The sequence below is a fragment of the Ranitomeya variabilis genome, chromosome 2 (genome assembly GCF_051348905.1).
Source record: "Ranitomeya variabilis isolate aRanVar5 chromosome 2, aRanVar5.hap1, whole genome shotgun sequence".
Classification (NCBI taxonomy): Eukaryota; Metazoa; Chordata; class Amphibia; order Anura; family Dendrobatidae; genus Ranitomeya; species Ranitomeya variabilis.
In genome coordinates, this window is record NC_135233.1 from 238,341 (window position 1) to 256,737 (window position 18,397).

Here is an 18,397-nt window from a genome sequence, read left to right on the forward strand (position 1 = left end):
TAAGGCATTTTTATTCAGTACGATTACCTAACTTTTTTATTTTTCCGCTGTTGGAGCTGTATGTAAGCTTGCTTTTTGCGGGACAAGATGACGTTTTCATGGCTACCATTTTTATTTTGATTTGACTTTTTGATCGCGTTTTATTCTACTTTTTGTTTGGCAGCATGATTAAAAAGGAAAGGTTTTTGCTCCGTGTTTTTTTTAAGGTGTTCACTGAAGTGGTGAACAAGTATGAACGTTTTATAGGTTGGCTTGTTCCGAACGTGGCGATACCAAATATGTGTACTTTTTAGTTTTTACTTAGGCTACTTTCACATTAGCGTCGTGCACTGCACGTCGCAATGCGACGTTGCAGCGCACCGACGCATACTGTGCAAGCGCCGCACAACGGGGGCAGCGGATGCTGTTTTTCAACGCATCCGCTGCCCCATTGTGAGGTGCGGGGAGGCGGGGCCGGAAAAGACGGGAACGACGCACCAAAAAACTTTACAAGCAACGTTTTTTGGTGGCGACGGTCCGACGCAACCCGACGCAACCATCGCACGACGGTTGCGACGTGTGGCAATGCGTCGCTAATGCAAGTCAATGGAGAAAAAAAACGCATCCTGCAAGCACTTTTTTTTTTCCAAAACGACGCATAACGACGTGCAGTGCACGACGCTAGTGTGAAAGTAGCCATATACAGCTCTTTCAAAAATTAAGAGACCACTGCAAAATGTTCAGTTTGTCTGATTTTTCTCATTATAGGTATATTTTTGAGTTAAATGTAAATTGTTATTTTATTCTATAAACTACTGACAACATGTCCCCGAATTTACAAGCAATACATTTTGTATTTTTTTCTGACAAAGAAAAATGGTCAAAATAATAAAAAAAACAGTGCTTCAAGACCTCAAATAATGCAAAGAAAACAAGTTTATAATCATTTAGAAACAATACTAATGTTTTAACTCAGGAAAAGTTCAGAAATTAATGTTTTGTGGAATAACCAAGATTTTTTATCACAGCTTTCATGCATCTTGGCATGCTTTCCACCAGTCTTTCACACTGCTTTTGGGTGACCTTATGCCACTCCTGATACAAAAACGTAAGCCATTCTTTGTTTGATGGCTTGTGACTATCCATCTTCCTCTTGATTACATTCCAGAGATTTTCATTGGGGTTCAGGTCTGGAGATTGGGCGGCCATGACAGGGATTTGATGTGGTGGTCCTTCATCCACACCTTGAATGACCTAGCTGTGTGGCATGGCGCATTGTACTGCTGGAAAAAACAGTCCTCAGAGTTGGGGAACATTGCCTGAGCAGAAGGAATCAGCTGTTTTTCCAGAATAACCTTGTATGCGGCTTGATTCATACGTCCTTTGCAAAGATTAACCTGCCCAATTCCAGCCTTGCTGAAGAATCCCCAGATCATCACCGATCCTCCACTAAATTTCACAGTGGTTGCAAGACACTGTGGCTTGTACGCCTCTCCAGGTCTCTGTCTAACTACTAGATGACCAAGTGTTGGGCATAGCTGAAAATTAGACTCATCAGAGAAGATTACCTTACTCCACTCCTCTATGGTCCAACCCTTATGGTCTTTGGCAAACTTCAGCCTGGCTCTCCTTTGCTTCTCATTGATGAAAGGCTTTTTTCTAGCTTTACATGACTTGAGTCCTGCCTCTAGGAGCCTGTTACGAATTGTTCTTATCCGTTCAATTCACCCCAGCTGCCATTTGCCATTCCTTTTGTAGGTCACTTGATGTCATCCTGCGGTTGCTGAGTGACATTTGAATAAGATGACGGTCATCCCGGTCAGCGGAGAGTCGTTTTCGCCCCCTGCCGATCTTTAGCTTTGCTGTCCCCAATGTCTGCTGCTTGACCTTGTTGTAATGGACTGCCATCTTAGAAATTTTAAGGATGGAGGTAACATGACGCTCACTGTGTCTCTCTGCTAGTAAAGCCAGAATTGAACCCTTCTTTTCCTCACTCAAGACTTTTCAACTTCTTTGGCATGGTTAAAAGTTATTTTTTTCATTTCTATTACTTTTGGGATGTTACTAGCACTTGTTTTGCCATCCAGCTTGTCCTATTGCAGGAGGATTGTGAACACCACAGCAGGGTTTTTTATACTTTCCTACGTTAAATAAGATTTGGTTCAGGTGATCACCCACTCACAAGCACATGAAGTAGAATGAGGTGTACTCTGGTTGGAATTCAACTGACACTGGAATGGCTGACAGACATATACATAAATAAACATCAGTTATTAATTATACCATATGCATAAAGATGGCGACTCAACTTACAATGCTAATAAACAGGAGAAACAAGAGTCAAAAATGGCCAAAGGGTTACAAACTCACATCATTTATTGAAAATTCTGTCATTAATTTTCACATAGAGTATACATAATATTACCATGTAGTATATAGTAGATAGATTAAAATAACATTGTGACTATATCCATGGGTACAAACAATGATCCAAGTTCACAGAACGGGACAATTGTGAATATAGCAAAAACTAGAGATATTTACAAACAGGCAGCAAATGTGCTGCTATCGCTATGGCGACTCTATTAACACTAATTTGATTGTATTACTTGGTTGGATTGCTGTATATCTGAGATACTAGCATTTATGTGATAGCAGGACATTTGCTGCCTGTTTGTAAATATCTCTAGTTTTTGCTATATTCACAATTGTCCCGTTCTGTGAACTTGGATCATTGATATAGGTAAAATTTCTTTCATGTGACTTACGTTTATTTGTGAAAAAAGCAGAAATTTGGCGAAAATTTTGAAAATTTAGCAATTTTTTAACTTTGAATTTTTATGCCCTTACATCAGAGAGATATGTCACAAAAATTAGTTAAGAAATAACATTTCCCACATGTCTACTTTACATCAGCTCAATTTTGGAACCAAAATATTTTAATGTCAGGAATTTATAAGGGTTAAAAGTTGACCAGCGATTTTTCATTTTTTCAATAAAATTTCCGAAACCATTCTTTATAGGGACCTCACACTTGAATTCACTTTGAGGGGTCAAAATGACAGAAAATACCCCAAAGTGACACCACTCCAAAAACTGCACCCCTCAAGGTACTCAAAACCACATTCAAGAAGTTTATTAACCCTTCAGATGCTTCATAGGAGCTGAAGCAATGTGGAAGGAAAAAAATGAACATTTAACTTTTTAGTCACAAAAATGATCTTTCGGCAACAATTTGCTTATTTTCACAAGGGTAAAAGGAGAAAATGATCCACTCAAGTTGTTGAGCATTTTCTCCTGAGTACGCCGATACCCCATATGTGGGGGAAAACCACTGTTTGGGCGCATGGCAGGGCTCGGAAGGGAAGGAGCGCCTTTTGACTTTTTGAACGCAAAATTGCCTGGAATTGAGAGCGGATGCCATGTCGCGTTTGAAAAGCCCCTGATGTGGCTATACATTGGAAAACCCCCAATAAGTGACCCCATTTTGGAAACTAGACCCTTTAACGAACTTATGTAGCTGTGTGGTGAGCAGTTTGAACCCCAAGGCTCTTCACAGAAGTTTATAACTAGTGATGAGCGAACGTGTTCGCCACTACTCGTTACTCACCCGAGTATCGCTATGCTCAGCGTACTCGGCGAGCAGCGAGCATTTCCGGTATTATTCGGCGGTAACTGCAGTCTCCACCCAGCAGTTTGGGCAAATTTTAGAGACCCAATCACGGTGCAGGGATTGTCTGCCAGGCCATGAAACGCCGCAGCCATCTTTGTTGTGGTCGTGCAGTGATTTGCTGGGCCGTACAGCATCATCCCGAGTAAAAGGCTACTTTCACACTAGCGTTGTTTGCTGTACGTCGCAATGCGTCATTTGGGAGAAAAAACGCATCTTGCAAAGTTGTCCGCAGGATGCGTTTTTTCCCCATAGATTTACATTAGCGACGCATTGCGACGTATGGCCACACGTCGCAACCGTCGTGCGACGGTTGCGTTGTGTTTTGGCGGACCGTCGGCACAAAAAAAGTTACATGTAACTTTTTTTGCACATCGTGTCTGCCATTTTCGACCCCACATGCGCGGCCGAAACTCCGCCCCCTCCTCCCCAGAACTTACAATGGGGCAGTGGAAGCGTCGTAAGACTGCTTCCGAGGCCAACGTCTGGCATCATTTTCACAACGCGCGTCGGCATGTCGGGCCGACGCATAGCGACGGCCCCGTGCCGACGCTAGTGTGAAAGCAGCCTGGGAGACCTCTCGCCGCATTCTGTTCCTGTTTCAACGAGAGTAGGGAGAGCTGCTGCCGAAATAGGGTCAGAATCGTGGTTTTAGGGTTAGTGTAGGTCTGCAACTCTTACATCCACAACTCCTCAGAAACCAAAAGTCCTTTTTTAGGGCTAATTCATGGGTCCCGATATTGCAGCGCTAGGTAGGCAGGGCAAAGCATATCCACATCAGTACAAGGCCTGCAGGCACTGTACGTGCGTCCATTGGTCCCACTGCATCCTTCCCAAAGCTCCATAACTGCCTGCTGCTGCAGCAGCTTATTTACTGTCTATAAACCTTTTTGTTTCTCCAAAAATTCCCCCCCCCCAAAAAAAATATACAGTCTGTTCGATCAGACTGAGGCCTGTTGAAAAGTTAGTTTGTCAGGCATACGTAGCATAGTTGTGTGTGCGACCCTTGTGTCCTTTTTTTTATGATGTTTTAAATTCACGGAAAAAGGCCTCATATATCTGCGTGCTCCATGTTTGGTCATTGGAGGCCGGTGTACTTATTTTTTGGCTGTGTGATACTCAAATTCTATACAGCGCTATTTTGCATCAAAATAAATTGAAAGGCCACAGATTTGCCAGTGTGGTATTTCCATTACAGCCGTCATATATCTCTGTGCTCCAAGTTTGGACATTGGAGGCCGGTGTACTTATTTTTTGGCTGTGTGATACTCAAATTCTATACAGCGCTATTTAGCATTAAAAAAATTGAAAGCCACAGATTTGCCAGTGTGGTATTTCCGTGTCAGCCCTGATATATCTCTGTGCTTCAAGTTAGAGCATTTTTGGCCGGTGGACCACTTTTTTTGCTGTTTGATACACTAATTATATACAGCACTATTTTGCATTTAAAAAAAAACAACATCTATTTGGCAGTGTGTTATTTCCGTGACAGGACTCATATATGTGCGTGCTCCAAGTTAGCGCATTTTAGGCCTTTTTTACACAGTATTTGCTGTCTGTTACCCGAGTTCGGAACACTATTTTAGTTTAAAAAAGTAAAAAATGCAGGCCAAATATCGAACAGTGTGGTATCTCGTTAAAACTACTTCTCTTTCAAGTTGTTATGGCTGCTTCATGACTGTGTTAAATGCTCCAACTACTACTACTACCATCCTCATCTTCTGCCTACAGGCAGTCACTGCACACATAGAAAGTCTGAGGAGCAGTGTGAACGCTTGGGCGGTGTTGTACTCTGTATTATGAAGGAGTTTTCTCCCTCCAATAAAGCGAGGAGACATGTGCCCAGAGAGCGGGGCACCATGCGCTCCATGAACGTGAGTACAGCGCACATGCGCAATAGAGAGAGACAGTTCATGCTCTGTGTTCAGCTTTGCTAAACAATAATTAAAGGGTACATTGGACATTGGTACGGTCAGCAAGGTACTCCCTCTGCATTTTCCCAAACTTTGCACTCCTTGTGAGAGTCCACCATGCCTCTCCCTGAACTTTGCCAGTGTTCCACCGCCTCTGCTGGATTAGAGTTGTGTCTCTCTCACCTGTACTCCTTGGCCAACGAACTGTGACCTCTTCTGCCACCACCTGATCTGGCACCTTGGTTCTCCTCCTATCTCTCTGACCGATCCTTCACTGTATGTTTTGCTGGTTCCTCATCCTCTCACCTTCCCCTTACTGTGGGAGTTCCTCAAGGATCAGTCCTAGGCCCCCTCCTCTTCTCTTTGTATACTGCCCCTATTGGACAAACAATCAGTAGATTTGGTTTCCAGTACCATCTCTATGCTGACGACACCCAATTATACACCTCTTCTCCTGGTATCACGCCGACCTTTTTAGAAAACACCAGTGATTGTCTTACCGCTGTCTCTAACATCATGTCCTCCCTCTATCTGAAATGGAACCTGTCAAAAACTGAACTCCACGTGTTCTCTCCCTCTACTAACCTACCTTTGCCTGACATTGCCATCTCCGTGTGCGGTTCCACCATTACTCCAAAGCAATATGCCCGCTGCCTTGGGGTCATCCTTGATTCCGAGCTTTCATTCACCCCCCACATCCGATCACTGGCTCGCTCTTCTTATCTGCATCTCAAAAACATTTCTAGAATTCGCCCTTTTCTTACTTTCGACTCTGCAAAAACTCTTACTGTCTCACTTATTCATTCTCGTCTAGACTATTGTAACTCTCTACTAATCGGCCTCCCTCTTACCAAACTCTCCCCGCTCCAATCTGTCCTGAATGCTGCTGCCAGGATCATATTCCTCACCAACCGTTACACCGATGCCTCTACCTTGTGCCAGTCATTACACTGGCTATCCATCCACTCCAGAATCCAGTACAAAACTACTACCCTCATCCACAAAGCACTCTATAGCTCAGCACCACCCTACATCTCCTCTCTGGTCTCAGTCTACCACCCTACCCGTGCCCTCCGCTCCGCTAATGACCTCAGGTTAGCATCCTCAATAATCAGAACCTCCCACTCCCGTCTCCAAGACTTTACACGTGCTGCGCCGATTCTTTGGAATGCACTACCTAGGTTAATACGATTAATCCCCAATCCCCAGTTTTAAGCGTGCCCTAAAAACTAATTTGTTCAGACTGGCCTACTGCCTCAATGCATTAACCTAACTATCCCTGTGTGGCCTATTAATAAAAAAAAAAAAAAAACATAATCAGGTTCCTCGCATCATGTTCTCTCATACACTTTATGCAGTTAATAGCCCTCTGTGTCTGTACTGCTGCATACTTAGGCTGATAACTGGTCCATGCAGCTTTACATGAACACCCGAGCCTTACACTATGGCTGGTCCGAATAACTAAAGCAATTGTTACCATCCACCTCTCGTGTCTCCCCTTTTCCTCATAGATTGTAAGCTTGCGAGCAGGGCCCTCATTCCTCCTGGTATCTGTTTTGAACTGTGATTTCTGTTATGCTGTAATGTCTATTGTCTGTACAAGTCCCCTCTATAAGTTGTAAAGCGCTGCGGAATATGTTGGCGCTATATAAATAAAATTATTATTATTATATCCTGTATATAAATGTATTCTATAGTGCATCTTGGGTACTCACCCATGGGGAGCAATAAGTAGCAGTTCCTGCCCCTCCCCTGCTGCCGATGTCCTCTGTCATGTCCTCTGGACAGCTGTGACGGAGGGGAGAAGAGGAAGAAAAAGGAAACCCCAGACAAAGAGACAGACAGGTTACTGGTAATCATAGATCATCTGATTTCATGGAGACAGAAATTCCTGCTCATGGGAAGTGTATTGGCAACCATGCAGCATGGTAATAGTACCGACAGCCATGCAGCATTGTTGTTGCACCAGCAGCCATGCAGAGTGCTTCAGATATGCATGCAGCGTTATCCTGAGGTCACCAGCTGCATCTAGAAAATTCCCCTCCGATTACAACATGACACCTATTAGCTGCAATGCTGAGCGATACCAGGGGAAAGGTACAATGCACGGTTCAGGGAGCGGACGTGACCGCAGTTCTATCAAATTCATATGATGAGAAGCGCTCAGGCGCCACTAATCCTAAATGTCTCACACCACTGAAGATGTAGAACCAAAGCAACATCAAGGAGGTAATGTAAGTGCCCCCCATAGCGCTCACCATGACCCTCATCTCTCTGATGTTACTAACAGCAGTATATGGCAGAGCAGCACAACGCATCCAGGACTATGGAGGAGACCTGCGGAGCACGGCCTGCTGCTAATGAAATATTCATCAACTCCTGTGACGGACGCAGGTCTACAATAGTCGGAAAGGACAAAGAGAAATCTCTGAGGAGCAACAAGTAAGAGCCTTCAGACTGAGGGAACACCAGGAAGTGGAGCACCTCCATGTCTGAGGGAACACCAGGAAGTGGAGCCCCTCCATGTCTGAGACACATCTCCGGAGACCAGAAGCAATCCTGGCCAAGTACTGTCACCCCATAGAAATAGTGAGGATCTTACACTTATTACTGTCACTTATATATTGCCCCATTGTGAGCAATAAGCCCCCTGCTATAACGTGCCTGGTGGAGGAGACTCATCACTGGGGTCATCAGAACAGCCCGTCCATGTCCTCAGGCTGAAGTATAGAAGAAGACCAATCTACAAGAAGTATGACATATTGGAACAATCATACCACAACCTGTCCAATCTGATATATGGGGGGATGTGTGATATTTCCTTCATGTGACTCCATATTAACCCTCCGCAGTATTCGGATATATGGGGGGACGTGTGATATCTCCATCATGTGACTCCATATTAACCCTCCGCAGTACTCTGATATATGGGGGGACACGTGTGATATCTCCATCATGTGACTCCATATTAACCCTTCGCAGTACTCTGATCTATGGTGGGACGTGTGATATCTCCATCATGTGACTCTGTAGTAACCCTCCGCAGTACACTGATATATGGGGGGACATGTGTGATATGTCCATCATGTGACTCCATATTAACCCTTCGCAGAACTCTGATATATGGGGGGACACATGTGATATCTCCATCATGTGACTCCATATTAACCCTTCGCAGTACTCTGATCTATGGTGGGACGTGTGATATCTCCATCATGTGACTCCATAGTAACCCTCCGCAGTACTCTGATATATGGGGGGGACATGTGTGATATCTCCATCATGTGACTCCATATTAACCCTCCACAGTACTCTGAAATATGGGGGGACACGTGTGACATCCCCATCATGTGACTCCATATTAAACCTCCGCAGTACTCTGATCTATGGAGGAACGTGTGATATCTCCATCATGTGACTCCATATTAACCCTCCGCAGTACTCTGATATATGGGGGGCGTATGATATTTCCATCATGTGACTCCATAGTAACCCTCCGCAGTATTCGGATATATGGGGGGACGTGTGATATCTCCATCATGTGACTCCATATTAACCCTCCACAGTACTCTGATATATGGGGGGACACGTGTGATATCTCCATCATGTGACTCCATATTAACCCTCCACAGTACTCTGATCTATGGAGGAACGTGTGATATCTCCATCATGTGACTCCATATTAACCCTCCGCAGTACTCTGATATATGGGGGGCGTGTGATATTTCCATCATGTGACTCCATATTAACCCTCCGCAGTACTCTGATATATGGGGGGGGGCGTGTGATATTTCCATCATGTGACTCCATATTAACCCTCCGAAGTATTCGGATATATGGGGGGAAGTGTGATATCTCCATCATGTGACTCCATATTAACCCTCCACAGTACTCTGATATATGGGGGGACACGTGTGATATGTCCATCATGTGACTCCATATTAACCCTTCGCAGAACTCTGATATATGGGGGGACGTGTGATATCTCCATCATGTGACTCCATATTAACCCTCCGCAGTACTCTGATATATGGGGGGACACGTGTGATATCTCCATCATGTGACTCCATATTAACCCTCCGCAGTACTCTGATATATGGGGGGACGTGTGATATCTCCATCATGTGACTCCATATTAACCCTCCGCAGTACTCTGATATATGGGGGGACACGTGTGATATCTCCATCATGTGACTCCATATTAACCCTCCGCAGTGCTCTGATCTATGGTGGGACGTGTGATATCTCCATCATGTGACTCCATATTAACCCTCCGCAGTACTCTGATATATGGGGGGCGTGTGATATTTCCATCATGTGACTCCATATTAACCCTCCGCAGTATTCGGATATATGGGGGGACGTGCGATATCTCCATCATGTGACTCCATATTAACCCTCCGCAGTACTCTGATCTATGGTGGGACGTGTGATATCTCCATCATGTGACTCCATATTAACCCTCCACAGTACTCTGATCTATGGGAGGACACGTGTGATATCTCCATCATGTGACTCCATATTAACCCTCCACAGTACTCTGATATATGGGGGGACATGTGTGATATCTCCATCATGTGACTCCATAGTAACCCTCCGCAGTACTCTGATATATGGGGGGACATGTGTGATATGTCCATCATGTGACTCCATATTAACCCTTCGCAGAACTCTGATATATGGGGGACATGTGTGATATCTCCATCATGTGACTCCATAGTAACCCTCCGCAGTACTCTGAAATATGGGGGGACACGTGTGATATCTCCATCATGTGACTCCATATTAAACCTCCGCAGTACTCTGATGTATGGTGGGACGTGTGATATCTCCATCATGTGACTCCATATTAACCCTACGCAGTACTCTGGTATATGGGGGGACACGTGTGATATCTCATCATGTGAATCTATATTAACCCTCCGCAGTACTCGTCACGATTCACACCGTGACTGTCAAGTTCCCTTAGCCGCGGCCAGCAGTTTGTCACGAAATCCACAGGGATTCCTGACCACTGCCACCAATAGGTCATGGATAGGGGTGACTTTAGACCAACAGACGGCTATCACATGTGCAGGGGGGCTTATCTTAGTTATCCCTCCACTGCCACAATGTGATAAAAAAAAAAAAACCCACACACCAGGTTATTGACTTCTTAGTTTACAGCAGGGGCTTATTTTAGGTATCCCACTGCTCTTCAATATACCATGAACTGCAGGGATTTGTGTATCCCACTTACAGTTCCACTTAAACCTTGCAGCTCTCTGGCGCCCCCCTTTCTGTCAGGTCAGATTAGGTACTGCACCTAGGGTAATTAGTCGCCAGAAAGGCTGCCTGCTATGTACTGGCTATTGGGCCCGCTGCAGCGATGCGATAACTACTCCCACTCAGCCAGGAACAATAATTATCAAGCCGCAGTCGCTACAGTGACCCCCAAAAGCCTGCACAGTATCGCTGCCACCAGCTTCGATTAAACGGGTCCGAAGCTAACCCAAAACAGTAGCGTAATTTCCCTTCAAGAGACTTAGGGTATGTTCTTAGAGCAGGGAGAAAGAACTGGCATGAAGTAATATACCCCACCAAATGTAGGCTGTTGTGAATTTACTTTTTGCTCCCTCTAGTGGTTACTAGTTTTTTGACTCTGGTTTTTCTGTCATTCCTTTTATCCGCACCTGGGTCGTTAGTTAAGGGTGTTGCTATTTAAGCTCCCTGGACCTTCAGTTCAATGCCTGGCAACGTAGTTATCAGAGCTAGTCTGCTGTGCTCTTGTCTACTGATCCTGGTTCCAGTTATATCAGCTAAGTCCGCTTTTTGCTTTTTGCTATTTTGTTTTGGTTTTGTATTTTTGTCCAGCTTGTTCCAAATATATATCCTGACCTTTGCTGGAAGCTCTAGGGGGCTGGTGTTCTCCCCCCGGACCGTTAGACGGTTCGGGGGTTCTTGAATTTCCAGTGTGGATTTTGATAGGGTTTTTGTTGACCATATAAGTTACCTTTCTTTATTCTGCTATCAGTAAGCGGGCCTCTCTGTGCTAAACCTGGTTCATTTCTGTGTTTGTCATTTCCTCTTACCTCACCGTTATTATTTGTGGGGGGCTTCTATCCAGCTTTGGGGTCCCCTTCTCTGGAGGCAAGAAAGGTCTTTTGTTTTCCTCTACTAGGGGTAGCTAGATTCTCCGGCTGGAGCGTGTCATCTAGAATCAACGTAGGAATGATCCCCGGCTACTTCTAGTGTTGGCGTTAGGAGTAGATATATGGTCAACCCAGCTACCACTGCCCTATGAGCTGGATTTTTGTATTCTGCAGACTTCCACGTTCCTCTGAGACCCTCGCCATTGGGGTCATAACAGTTTGCCAGGCCAGTATTAAATGTTTAATGCATTGCAGAAGAGGGATTATAAGAAAGAAGATTCTGAGTTTTTTTTTTTCTTCTTCCCCTTTACCTCAGAGTGGCTATGCTTGCTGCAGACATGAATGTCCAGACCTTGATTACAAGTGTGGACCAGCTGGCTACTCGTGTGCAGGGCATACAAGACTATGTTATCAGTAATCCTAGGTCAGAACCTAAAATACCGATTCCTGAACTGTTTTCCGGAGACAGGTTTAAGTTTAGGAATTTTGTGAATAATTGTAAATTGTTTTTGTCCCTGAGACCCTGTTCATCTGGAGACTCTGCTCAGCAAGTAAAAATTGTTATTTCGTTCTTACGGGGCGACCCTCAGGATTGGGCTTTTTCGCTGGCGCCAGGAGATCCGGCATTGGCTGATATTAATGCGTTTTTTCTGGCGCTCGGTTTGCTTTATGAGGAACCCAATCTTGAGATTCAGGCAGAAAAGGCCTTGCTGGCTATGTCTCAGGGGCAGGACGAGGCTGAAGTGTACTGCCAAAAATTTCGGAAATGGTCCGTGCTGACACATTGGAACGAGTGTGCACTGGCCGCTAATTTTAGAAATGGCCTTTCTGAAGCCATTAAGAATGTTATGGTGGGTTTTCCCATTCCCACAGGTCTGAATGATACTATGGCACTGGCTATTCAAATTGACCGGCGGTTGCGGGAGCGCAAAACCGCAAATTCCCTCATGGTGTTGTCTGAACAGACACCTAATTCGGTGCAATGTGATAGAAAAATCGCAAATTCCCTCATGGTGTTGTCTGAACAGACACCTGATTTAATGCAATGTGATAGAATCCTGACTAGAAATGAGCGGAAAATTCATAGACGCCGGAATGGCTTGTGCTACTACTGTGGTGATTCTACACATGTTATCTCAGCATGCTCTAAACGTATAGCTAAGGTTGTTAGTCCTGTCACCGTTGGTAATTTGCAACCTAAATTTATTCTGTCTGTAACTTTGATTTGCTCACTGTCGTCTTTTCCTGTCATGGCGTTTGTAGATTCAGGTGCTGCCCTGAGTCTTATGGATCTGTCATTTGCTAAGCACTGTGGTTTTACTCTTGAACCATTAGAAAATCCTATTCCTCTTAGGGGTATTGATGCTACGCCATTGGCAGCAAATAAACCGCAGTATTGGACACAGGTTACCATGTGCATGACTCCTGAACACCGCGAGGTGATACGTTTCCTGGTTTTACATAAAATGCATGATTTGGTTGTTTTAGGGCTGCCATGGTTACAGACCCATAATCCAGTCCTGGACTGGAAGGCTATGTCAGTCTCAAGTTGGGGCTGTCGTGGTATTCATGGGGATTCCCTGCCTGTGTCTATTGCTTCTTCTACGCCTTCGGAAGTTCCGGAGTATTTGTCTGATTATCAGGATGTCTTCAGTGAGTCTGAGTCCAGTGCACTGCCTCCTCATAGGGACTGTGACTGTGCTATAGATTTGATCCCAGGCAGTAAATTTCCTAAGGGAAGACTGTTTAATCTGTCGGTACCTGAACATACCGCTATGCGTTCATATATCAAGGAGTCTCTAGAGAAAGGACATATTCGTCCGTCTTCTTCCCCTCTTGGTGCGGGATTCTTTTTTGTGGCAAAAAAGGACGGATCTTTGAGACCTTGTATTGATTATCGGCTTTTAAATAAGATCACTGTCAAATTTCAGTATCCTTTACCGCTGTTGTCTGACTTGTTTGCCCGGATTAAAGGTGCCAAGTGGTTCACCAAGATAGATCTTCGTGGTGCGTACAACCTTGTGCGCATTAAGCAAGGTGATGAATGGAAAACCGCATTCAATACGCCCGAAGGTCATTTTGAGTACTTGGTGATGCCTTTTGGGCTCTCCAATGCGCCTTCAGTTTTTCAGTCCTTTATGCATGACATTTTCCGGAAGTATCTGGATAAATTTTTGATTGTTTATCTGGATGATATTTTGGTTTTTTCTGATAATTGGGATTCGCATGTGGAGCAGGTCAGGTTGGTCTTTAAAATTTTGCGTGAAAATTCTTTGTTTGTCAAGGGCTCAAAGTGTCTCTTTGGTGTACAGAAGGTTCCCTTTTTGGGGTTCATTTTTTCCCCTTCTGCTGTGGAGATGGACCCAGTCAAGGTCCGAGCTATTCTTGATTGGACTCAGCCCTCGTCAGTTAAGAGTCTACAGAAGTTCTTGGGTTTCGCTAACTTCTACCGTCGTTTTATCGCTAATTTTTCTAGCATTGTGAAACCTTTGACGGATATGACCAAGAAGGGCTCCGATGTAGCTAACTGGGCTCCTGCTGCCGTGGAGGCTTTCCAGGAGTTGAAACGCCGGTTTACTTCGGCGCCTGTTTTGTGCCAGCCCGATGTCTCACTTCCCTTTCAGGTTGAGGTGGATGCTTCAGAGATTGGAGCAGGGGCCGTTTTGTCGCAGAGAGGCCCTGGTTGCTCTGTTATGAAACCTTGTGCCTTTTTCTCTAGGAAGTTTTCGCCTGCCGAGCGAAATTATGATGTGGGCAATCGGGAGTTGTTGGCCATGAAATGGGCATTTGAGGAGTGGCGTCATTGGCTCGAGGGTGCTAAGCATCGTGTGGTGGTCTTGACTGATCACAAAAATCTGATGTATCTCGAGTCTGCTAAATGCCTTAATCCGAGACAGGCCCGCTGGTCATTGTTTTTCTCCCGCTTTGATTTTGTTGTCTCGTATTTACCAGGTTCAAAGAATGTGAAGGCCGATGCTCTTTCTAGGAGCTTTGTGCCTGATGCTCCTGGAGTCGCTGATCCTGTTGGTATTCTTAAAGATGGAGTTATCTTGTCAGCTATTTCTCCGGATCTGCGACGTGTGTTGCAGAGATTTCAGGCTGATAGGCCTGAGTCTTGTCCACCTGACAGACTGTTTGTCCCGGATAAGTGGACCAGCAGAGTCATTTCCGAGGTTCATTCCTCGGTGTTGGCAGGTCACCCGGGAATTTTTGGCACCAGAGATCTGGTGGCCAGGTCCTTTTGGTGGCCTTCCTTGTCAAGGGATGTGCGGTCATTTGTGCAGTCCTGTGGGACTTGTGCTCGAGCTAAGCCTTGCTGTTCTCGTGCCAGCGGTTTGCTCTTGCCCTTGCCTGTCCCGAAGAGACCTTGGACACATATCTCCATGGATTTCATTTCTGATCTTCCGCTATCCCAGGGCATGTCCGTTATCTGGGTGATATGTGATCGCTTCTCAAAGATGGTCCATTTGGTTCCTTTGCCTAAGCTGCCTTCCTCTTCCGATCTGGTTCCTGTGTTTTTCCAGAACGTGGTTCGTTTGCACGGCATCCCTGAGAATATTGTGTCAGACAGAGGATCCCAGTTCGTTTCCAGATTCTGGCGATCCTTTTGTAGTAGGATGGGCATTGATTTGTCGTTTTCGTCTGCTTTCCATCCTCAGACTAATGGACAGACGGAGCGAACCAATCAGACTTTGGAGGCTTATTTGAGGTGTTTTGTCTCTGCTGATCAGGACGATTGGGTGACATTCTTGCCGTTGGCTGAGTTTGCCCTTAATAATCGGGCTAGTTCCGCCACCTTGGTTTCGCCTTTTTTCTGCAACTCTGGTTTCCATCCTCGCTTTTCTTCGGGTCATGTGGAGCCTTCTGACTGTCCTGGGGTGGATTCTGTGGTGGATAGGTTGCAGCGGATCTGGAATCATGTGGTGGACAACTTGAAGTTGTCACAGGAGAGGGCTCAGCGCTTTGCCAACCGCCGCCGCGGTGTGGGTCCCCGACTACGCGTTGGGGATTTGGTATGGCTTTCTTCCCGCTTTGTTCCTATGAAGGTCTCCTCTCCCAAATTTAAACCTCGTTTTATTGGGCCTTACAAGATATTGGAAATCCTTAATCCTGTATCTTTTCGTCTGGATCTTCCTGTGTCGTTTGCTATTCACAATGTATTTCATAGGTCCTTGTTGCGGCGGTACATTGTGCCTATAGTTCCTTCTGCTGAGCCTCCTGCTCCGGTGTTGGTTGAGGGCGAGTTGGAGTACGTGGTGGAGAAGATCTTGGATTCTCGCCTCTCCAGGCGGAGGCTTCAGTACCTGGTCAAGTGGAAGGGCTATGGTCAGGAGGATAATTCCTGGGTGGTCGCCTCTGATGTTCATGCGGCCGATTTAGTTCGTGCCTTTCATGCCGCTCATCCTGATCGCCCTGGTGGTCGTGGTGAGGGTTCGGTGACCCCTCACTAAGGGGGGGGTACTGTTGTGAATTTACTTTTTGCTCCCTCTAGTGGTTACTAGTTTTTTGACTCTGGTTTTTCTGTCATTCCTTTTATCCGCACCTGGGTCGTTAGTTAAGGGTGTTGCTATTTAAGCTCCCTGGACCTTCAGTTCAATGCCTGGCAACGTAGTTATCATAGCTAGTCTGCTGTGCTCTTGTCTACTGATCCTGGTTCCAGTTATATCAGCTAAGTCCGCTTTTTGCTTTTTGCTATTTTGTTTTGGTTTTGTATTTTTGTCCAGCTTGTTCCAAATATATATCCTGACCTTTGCTGGAAGCTCTAGGGGGCTGGTGTTCTCCCCCCGGACCGTTAGACGGTTCGGGGGTTCTTGAATTTCCAGTGTGGATTTTGATAGGGTTTTTGTTGACCATATAAGTTACCTTTCTTTATTCTGCTATCAGTAAGCGGGCCTCTCTGTGCTAAACCTGGTTCATTTCTGTGTTTGTCATTTCCTCTTACCTCACCGTTATTATTTGTGGGGGGCTTCTATCCAGCTTTGGGGTCCCCTTCTCTGGAGGCAAGAAAGGTCTTTTGTTTTCCTCTACTAGGGGTAGCTAGATTCTCCGGCTGGAGCGTGTCATCTAGAATCAACGTAGGAATGATCCCCGGCTACTTCTAGTGTTGGCGTTAGGAGTAGATATATGGTCAACCCAGCTACCACTGCCCTATGAGCTGGATTTTTGTATTCTGCAGACTTCCACGTTCCTCTGAGACCCTCACCATTGGGGTCATAACAGTAGGCAATGCTTTATAAAAATATTTTACAAAGATGTTACAAGTGAGACAATTGCAAATATGTACAAGGTAATTATGAAAATGAAAGGATTAAATGAAGAAAAGATAACACTCACATATTCTCAGATCATTGCATTGCAGGCAACCATACGTCCCAGCTCATTGGACGTGCTGAGGGCTCTCAGGAAATCACAAGAAGACTGAGCTGGGGATCCTGCCACAAACTTAAAACCTGCAGCTAGTGACATCACAGAAAGGCTGGCTTATCCAGACCCTCCTCTCTTTACCTTCTGACTAAGTATAAGCTAAATTTTCTAAGACTTGTAATTCCGCTACCGAGCATGTCATAGTCCTAACAAAACCAGCATTCATCTCGGATTAACGTGAGCATTCTTATGAGATCAAATATGGCCTATTATTTACAGAGCAATCCCTACTTCTTCACCCGATGCAGTTAGACGCCCGTGTTTAGAGTGATGCGTAGATCCACCGATGGAGAATAAGAAGATATATCTACCGTTTTCCTATCTTACATCGTCTGCCTAATATCTTACAAAAATGGAACAAAAGACTTGCATGATTCCGGAATCTTCTCTAACAGTTCCAGCTACAGCAGTTGGGAGGGGGCGAGTAACTTCCTTCAGAGACTGGAATTTATGGCATGGCCATAAAACCCCCTACTGCCTTAGATTCAGAAACTCACAGGGAAGCAAAGAGAACCAGAGAGAGGGGGGGTTTAGCCCCCGCATGCTAGCAAGGAAACTAACTTATGATATTTCATACCATATCGTGACACCTCCCCCTTTTAGCGTGCGCTACGGCGGCAGAACCTCTCGGTATGCCTCCATGCGCACCTCCGTGGGTTCACCCTGGCGGGAGAATCCATCTGCATTCCCATGCTCTTTGTCCGCTTTGTGTTTAATGGTGAAGTCAAATTGCTGAAGGGCAAGGCTCCAGCGTAGCAACCTGCCATTGGTTTTACACATGGTGCTTAGCCAGCGCAGAGGGTCGTGGTCGGTCACCACAGTGAAGGTGCGACCGTACAAGTAGGGCTGCAAGCGCTGCAGGGCCCAGACTATGGCCAGGCACTCCTTCTCGATGGTGGAGTAGGCCACTTCCCTCGGCAAAAGTTTCCGGCTCAGGTACAACACGGGGTGCTCTTGGTCCTCCGAGTCAACCTGGCTGAGCACAGCACCAAGGCCAAACTCGCTGGCGTCGGTCTGTACCAAGAACGGTTGACTGCTGTCGACTGCTTTCAACACAGGGGCGTTGCACAGTGCTGTTTTCAACGCCTGGAAGGCCCCCTCACAGCCATCTGTCCAGTTGATGATGTGCGGTAGCTTCTTCCTGGTGAGGTCCGTCAAAGGTTTTGCCAGGCTACTATAGTGCTGCACAAAGCGCCTATAGTACCCTGCAGTGCCCAGGAAGGACATCACCTGTTTCTTGGTCCCAGGAGTGGGCCAGTTCACGATTGCGCCCACTTTCT

General features: G+C 45.6%; 1 protein-coding gene across 4 annotated transcripts in view; it reads right to left on the reverse strand.

Annotated features, from left to right (window-relative positions):
- The window catches only part of KCNC1 (potassium voltage-gated channel subfamily C member 1), a 240,043-nt gene that overhangs the window by 154,988 nt on the left and 66,658 nt on the right, over window positions 1–18,397 (reverse strand). The window contains exon 2 of one of the 4 annotated variants that reach the window (XM_077281841.1): window positions 7,278–7,350. The exons of the other annotated variants lie outside the window; for them this stretch is intronic. Within the exon in view, the coding sequence (XP_077137956.1) occupies window positions 7,278–7,350 (73 nt within the window). The remainder of the gene's footprint in view (window positions 1–7,277; window positions 7,351–18,397) is intronic. 4 annotated transcript variants of the gene reach the window in all.